This window comes from Parambassis ranga, chromosome 4 (assembly GCF_900634625.1).
Source record: "Parambassis ranga chromosome 4, fParRan2.1, whole genome shotgun sequence".
NCBI classification, from domain to species: domain Eukaryota; kingdom Metazoa; phylum Chordata; class Actinopteri; family Ambassidae; genus Parambassis; species Parambassis ranga.
Genome location: NC_041025.1, coordinates 2,753,171 through 2,760,616, shown reverse-complemented (window position 1 = coordinate 2,760,616; position 7,446 = coordinate 2,753,171). Strand labels below are relative to the sequence as shown.

At 40.7% G+C, this 7,446-nt stretch overlaps 1 protein-coding gene across 3 annotated transcripts in view; it reads right to left on the bottom strand.

Moving 5' to 3' along the window:
• Positions 1-847: 847 nt before the first annotated feature.
• The window catches only part of ect2 (epithelial cell transforming 2), a 29,053-nt gene continuing 22,454 nt past the window's right edge, over positions 848-7,446 (bottom strand). For 2 of the 3 annotated variants that reach the window (XM_028403653.1, XM_028403654.1), the window contains one exon: positions 848-1,778. In XM_028403653.1, the coding sequence (XP_028259454.1) occupies positions 1,689-1,778 (90 nt within the window). In that variant the 3' untranslated portion in view covers positions 848-1,688. Of the gene's footprint in view, positions 1,779-5,417; positions 5,925-7,446 lie in introns of those variants that run through there. The other variant, XM_028403655.1, reaches the window with a different exon arrangement.

Genomic DNA, 7,446 nt, shown 5'->3' with positions numbered 1-7,446 from the left:
TGTCAGCTGTACAGAGACCCGGCACTTCTCTCAAAAAGGCTCCGTCATTCAGTACGCATCTGTCGTAAGGCACGTCATCACGTTTTTACGTCTCGTTGCCATGCACTGCAAACCTGTGTAAACATTAAATTACAGACCCTTTGAGATCAGCACTAAATGACTCCCATCTAGTCTACCTGACATTTTACTGATGTCTGCTGCTCCTAAACCAGACCTGCCACATATGATCAGATCTCACCTTCACAGTAGAGTCAATAACTTGCCTGTTGCTCTGTTATCACAACCACACAGTTTCTGAAAGTTTTAAATTTATGCTGTATATTCATATACATTTTCTGATCTGTTCATCTGAATGCTAAGATGTTATTTTGTTTGTTGTGTAAGATATAACATATTACAAAACAGCATACACAGTTTTTATTGTTTAAAATAATGACATCGGGGACTGTTGGCCCTCGGAGAGTTTCGCATTATCGAATCCGGCCCTCCCCGAAAAAAGTTTGGCCACCCCTGATCTAAAAGCTGCAAATGAGGCCTGTTGGTGTTTGATGATCAGTTATCAGATCACATAAAAAAAAAATCATTTTTTTTTTAGACCCCGCAAACACACACTTAAACCAATTCAAGGACATTAAAAGGGAAATAAAAGAATTTATTTTGACACAAGTAAATTGGCATTTACTCACCAACCCCTACAAAAGAAAGCTTTTTTGAATGTTCTAGTAATAAAATACTAAAAAGCTTAAGTTTAAGTGCATTTAATATAGATAAAAGAACTAGAGACAAATGAAGGTCAGTGAGGAGACAGACATAAATAGCAACAGAACAAAAAAAAAACAAACAGGTATTAGATGTATTCATCAGGAATAAATATGTACAGTGATACAGCATCCCTTCTTGAATACACACAGACATCGACTCTGTAAAAGGTCTTTAAAATGCGGACGGGCACGCAGAAAGAGGAGCTTTTTATTCTTCACTGACAAATTTCTCAAAAGTTAAAATAGAAGCTTTATAAAAGCTGGAAACTGTTATTAAGAAGGCGAATAATAGACATATCAGGTAATACTAAGTCTAACAATAACAAATGTCAGTTAGTATGAAGGTTTCTCTGAAGGAAACAGGTTTATTTGTTAAATAGAAAAACCTCAAGTAAAGTCTTAATTTAACCCTAGCAATGAGCAGAGAAATAAAACTAGGATCCAGGGATATAAGGGACTGAATCCCCCTTAATGTGCGTGCAGAGATGACGTCTACAATTAGTGTCGATGACGATCAGGAACGTACAAACAAAATGTAACTTGAGTACAAAACTACAAAAACAGAGTCCTTCATTTTTTTAAGGCATAGCCAGTGGAAATAAAAACACCCACAGCCCCGTGCATAGCGTAGTACCATTCCAGTTCAAGCGTAACAATGAACCACTTTCTGTCTCTGTAACACAGGCCTTATTTGAGCTGAATGCGTCATGATAGGCTTAAGGATGTCACCTTGCTTTACCACAGTTTCAGATCAGCGCACACACACTCTCCACCGGGACAGCTCTGATACTGCCACATATCAGTATGTCCCCACTTTCTGTGCAGAGCTCCAAGTATGGACAAATACACGTTTGGCATACCTCACAGGTACCTTTAACTTTGTACACAGAGACCCGTCAGTAATAGTCAAGGCAGAAAAAGGTGCTCTCAGATCAGGTGGGTGGTTGAACGGCTGAACGTGTGGTACTTCCTCTCAAACATGGAAGGCAGATGGACCATGGACGGGGAGTGGCGTGCCTGCAAGAAAGAAAGAAAAAAAGAATTAAGGAAATCCTACATGTGAGTGAAAAAAGGAAATGTTAATCCCCAGCTTGTTAACAGTGACAGCCGTGAACTCCTTTGTGAATTATGCACAAGTACTGCTTATAGGCTTTTCAATACACCTTTAAGTGAGTACAAGTATAAACATCTGGCTATGTTAAAGCTAAGCTTAGCTTGCTTAATTGTTACCAAAACCATTAAGATCAATCTTACGGGGTAATATAGTCTGTACATTTTCCAGCTTGTGGCCCTCAGACTATCACATATATACATCATAGACATGATACACAAGTCTGGATCATGGATCACATGTGTGTCGCCAACTATCTTAATCCATTCACAGCAGCATAAACAGCCCGGTTTAGCCTGCTAGCTAGCTGTAAAAATGAAGAGTAGGCAGACTTAGCTTAGTTAGCCAGCTGTGACAGTTACAATTTCTTGTTTACCATTTCTAAAAACACAAACTGATAAAGTAACTGGCATCCCTTAATGCTGTTGCAGCCAAACGTGAAGCTGATAAAGATGTACAAAGACAGAGGTGTGAAGAATTTGAAAGAAATTCTGATTTATATCCAAATTTCAGCCTTTTTTGTGTGTGTGTTCTTTGGCAAACTCCTACTTCAAGTAGCTAACAGCCTGATTAATGAAGTTTCGCTAAATGGACCTCTAAACGTCTTTAAAGTGAGAGGTGTGTTCTTGATTTATCTCCATGACTAAAAACCCTTCTTGCCTGCATACTCGGTTTAGCTGGAGGGCCAAATCTATGAAGAGTCCTGGCGGTATCAAACTTCTTCCATTTCAGAGTTATTGAGGCCACTGGGCTCCTGGGAGCAGTGGCTTTGGAAAGAATTTTATAGCCTTGCCCTCTTGATCGATCAACCTAACCTCAGCACAGTTTTATCAAGGAGGTCTGTGGAGAGTTCTGCGGCCAATGCGGCTTGGTTTGTGTCCTGACATGCCGTGTAAATTGTGGGTCTGAACTATGTTGTCGGTTCTGTGTGTTGCAGGTGGAGGATCAGTCTTAGACACGTATTATGGATCTGAGCATCTGACCTAAACTGAAACTTTGGAATAGTAAATTAAGCACAGATAAATTGTTGTCATTATAGGAGACAGACTTCTAAAGCCACAGTCATGTGTAATGTGCAGTCAGAGGTGTGTGCGTGTCCGTGCCTCTTTTTAATTACGGAGCACACAAAGACAAACGCTGTTACTAGAGCCTCTCTGCCTTTCAAGCCAAACCTGGCACTGAACTAATGGAGACAGACAACCTTTGCCAACACAATCACACTTCAGTAGCTTTCCACCTGGCTTTTATGCATACACACACAGGCCCAAACCTCTTTACAAGTGTTTCGTCAGGGGCACTGTTTTTTTTCCTGGCCTCCGTGTCAACACACACATGAGCAGGTTTTACCTGCTTTCACTGATATGCTGCCAGTGTCATGCAGAGGTATTTTCACACTAAACACCAGAGTTTACCCAGATGTGTTGTTTTTATTGGCGTGAATTAAGAAAAACTGATTAGAGTTCTACACCAGCAGCCCAATAGGCATACTGCCATCAACCAGGGGAAAGGCATGCAAAAAAAAACTGCCCCTCTGCCACTTAATAAGGCTATGTTACTTTATGCAACACTTTTGTGTGCACCAGATGGAATACGAATGAACAAAAATATTGTATGACTTGGCAGCCACAAGCATATTTGATTACAAGTTAAATCTACATCCAAAGCTAAAACTTAAGTACAGACAGATGGCAACAAACTGGACTAACGTGAGAAAGCATCCACATCCACATTCAAAATGATGCAAAACATATCAAACAATGCATGGCTATGCATCACGTAGGACTCATTCAATGGGCCATTGAATGCAAATGAGAAAATAAGATGCACTCAAATGGTGAGAAAGTCCCTTTTTGTGATTTATAGGCCAGGAAGACGAGTTACCTGTTCTGCAGTGACAGCTGCCATGCAGGTCCAATTAGAGGACAGCAGATCTCTTTACACCACGTAAAGCTCTGTTACTCTCTGACTTCACATTAAGCGAGTATGAAAGCAAACATTAATTCCTGACTGACCTGATTGTTCAGTTCAAACAGACTGTCAAGCAGAGTGACCTAAAGGATGTGTAAATTGTTCAATATTATTAAATGACGCTGTCATTCTGTCAAACTACATATATGAATCTTTCTGACGACTTCATACATCTGGGAGCTGGTTATAAATGTCTGAGGTGAATATGGGACATCACGTGCCCAGTGGCTGAATCATCACAGGTGGTTAAAATGTGGGACAGATAACAGGTGACCTGCCACCGCACATTAAAGCTCAGATGAGGTCTCATGCCAGCTTTCATGAATACATTGACATTTTAATTTTTTTTGCTTTTGCCAAAACACACACAGCACGGAGCATTGGAAAATGAAAGGAAGGCCTTGACATTTGGATTTCTATTCTTGATATTTTCATCAACAGGCACTTACACTACTTAGATGAAAGAAATTATCTATAAAGGCTTACTTAACAGATGTTCATTTGAATGATTGATGATCAAATCAGCACTTAAAATAAAATGTTCTTGGACCTGCCTATATTAAGCAGAGTTGTAATAATACAGCATGCCACTTTATAAAAACACAACTTCCTTTTTTTGTTTTTGTGCAAGCTGCATACTAGTCAAGCTCCAATACAAACAATTGCTGTGTCTCAATGTGGGGGTGACAGTTGGATTTTTAAGACTCAAGAAATGTATTTTTAATCGTCAGTGCCCACTTGAAAATTCTTAAATTCCACTTTTCCACATAAGACAGAGATAATTTTAATCGACTCATTGATCGTTCCTCTGGCACTATAATAAAAAAACAAAAACTAAACACAAAAATTAAATTAAAAAAAAATACAAATGTTTCTGCAAAAACTGTAAATAACTTGAAAAACAAATGCTGCCTTCCACCTGCAACCTATGACTGACTGTACTGTTGGTCAACTGCTCAGGCTTTAGAGGGTTAAAAAAAGGCATCTTTCATGTTTGCTAGGAGGCAGGAGCAGTGCGTCATGACAGCCTGCCATGCAAACAGGAAACCCTTTTTAGTCCAGGTGTTTTAGTCTCGTTTAATTATGCTCTGTGCAACCTTAAAAGGCCACGGCTCCTTTCTTTACTTATGCAGCCCCTGCACTGAGACACAGCCTTTGTATGTAGCCCAGTATTAATAGGAGTCACCTAGTGAATATTCCCAGCCACCACAACCACCACCACCACCACCAGCAGCAGCAGCAGTTAGTAATTCTTAGGAACAAGCATTCCAAATCAACCCTTAAAATCTCTGCCCCTATGTCAATTTGCAGTGGGAAGAAGCATTCTGTGTTTCCATTCACTTTATATCCTTGAACTGTGGAGCAGATCTTCAGTTTGATCAATCACTGTTGCCGGGTCTTAGCTTCTAAAGAGTTGATTTGGCACTCAGAATGCACCGGTGGTATTTGAATGTTAAAATGTAAATATAGAATAGGTAGTGAGGATTAATTTGATGTCAAAAAAGATTAGAGCACCCTAGTTGAGACAAGAATTACATTTGCTCACATCAGATTCCAGGACCGAGCTCCGTGATGGTTTAGAGCAGAGTCTCTCTGCGAGGACTGGTCAGGACAGCCTTGCGTGGGTCCAATGGAACTTTGCGTGACTCAGAATAGGTCCCGCCCTTGACATTAACGTGCAGACGAGCTGGGGACCTTGGCTGGAATCCTACAGAGGGCAGAGGTCTGGACAAACCCTGGCTAGGTTTTGGCTGGGATATTTTAGGATTGAGCTGAGTGGTGTTTTGCATAGCTGGAATGGAAGTGGGTGTTGGACGGGACTGCGAAACGGGGAGGCTTGAAGGAGCTTGGGCTGGTTGAGTCAATAACGGAGCATGGAGGATGGACTTGCCAGAGCAAGAGTTAGGATTGACTGGGTCTGACTGAGTGTTGAGGCTGAGACTAGGGGCAGGGGTGCAGGGGGTGCACAGACAGACAGGAACCCTGGCTCTGACGGGAGGGTTGTTCAGGGAGTTAGAGCGCTGCACAACGACACTGGTTTTGGCAGAATCGCTCAAAGTGAACGTGGAGGCAGAGCGAGACATCTAGAGTACATAACAGAGGGGAGACACACGAAGCAGGGATTTACACGTCATGAAGACAAATACAACATGACAGGGAGAAAAATAGACATGCTAAAACACAATCCAAAAGGAAAGAAAACCAGCAGAAGCCAACAGAGACTAATGATCGCATCAATCAGCAAACAGAGTTAGACCGCTTTCTGATTTTTAATTTACACTTTAGCACTTACTATGTTGCTTCCCTTTACTTATTATATACTTAATAGCTGGTGCCTCATAAAAAACGAGCCCACAGTAAGTAAAAATGAGACAGTAGTGAAAAAGCTTGGCTTCATTCAATGAACCTGGAATCAAGTGCACATTGTTTTGCCATAAGGGCACCAAGGACAGAAAAAAGAGAGAAAAAACAGTACATTTCTTCTCTTTAAGTTTTTTTTTTTTAAGAAAAAACATCTATTTTTACTGTTGACAAGCCTCTGTCGTTCGGCAGTGTTACCTGCACTCCTCATTTACCCTCGTCTTTTACATCACACTCACATTAATGAAAATACATCATCATATTAGACACTGGGAAAATGGCTATAACACATGAAGTAGAAAAGAACATAAGGAGAGGAAATTGCTACATTAATAGTGCAAGAAAAGAACAGAGCCCCACCACTGTTAAGCACAGAAGCCCTTTTCCTGCTTTTTAATCAAGTTAGATGAAAGCAGCGGACACCATCTGAAAGCTGTTCCATCACGGATTGATGGAAAGATCAATGGTTGGCTTCTCAGCAAAAGGAGAATGAGAGAGTGAATAGAAAGGCTATGAGGAACAGCTGGATGGATAGTCACAGAGACACAGACAGGCTTCTTAGTATAGTAACACCCAGAAAATGTATTAATTGTGTTAGTGGACAGCTTTTATGAAATACAGTTAGGAAAAATTAATTGGTCCCCTGCTGATTTTGTAATTTTGTCAACTAACAAGGAAATGATCAGTCTATAGTTTCAGTGGTAGGTTTATTTGAACAGTGAGAGACAGAACAATAACAAAAAAAAACAGAAAGATGCATTTCAAAAAGTTATAAATTAATTCTCATTTTCATGAATGAAATAAGTATTTGATCTCCTATCAATCAGCCAGATTTCTGCTCCCAGGTGTTTCATACAGGTAAGGAGCTGACACTGGGAGCCCTCTCAGCTCCTTACCTGTTTAAAAGACAACTGTCCACAGAAGATATCAATCAATCCAGATTGCAAACTCTTCACCATGGCCAAGACCAAAGAGCTTTGCAAGGATGTCAGGGACAAGACTGTGGACCTACTGGGCTACAAGACTAGGGCTGAGCGATTAATTGAACTCCTTTTGGCCTCAAGAGCACTACCTCAAAAGTTATAATAATCGAGCAGCTCTATACAAGACCATCACCAAGCAGCTGAGTGAGAAGGTGACAACAGCTGGTGCGATTATTCACAAATGGAAGAAACATAAAATAACTGCCAATCTCCCTTGGTCTGGAGCAAAATCTGTGGAGGGAGCTGAAGGTTGGAGTTTCCA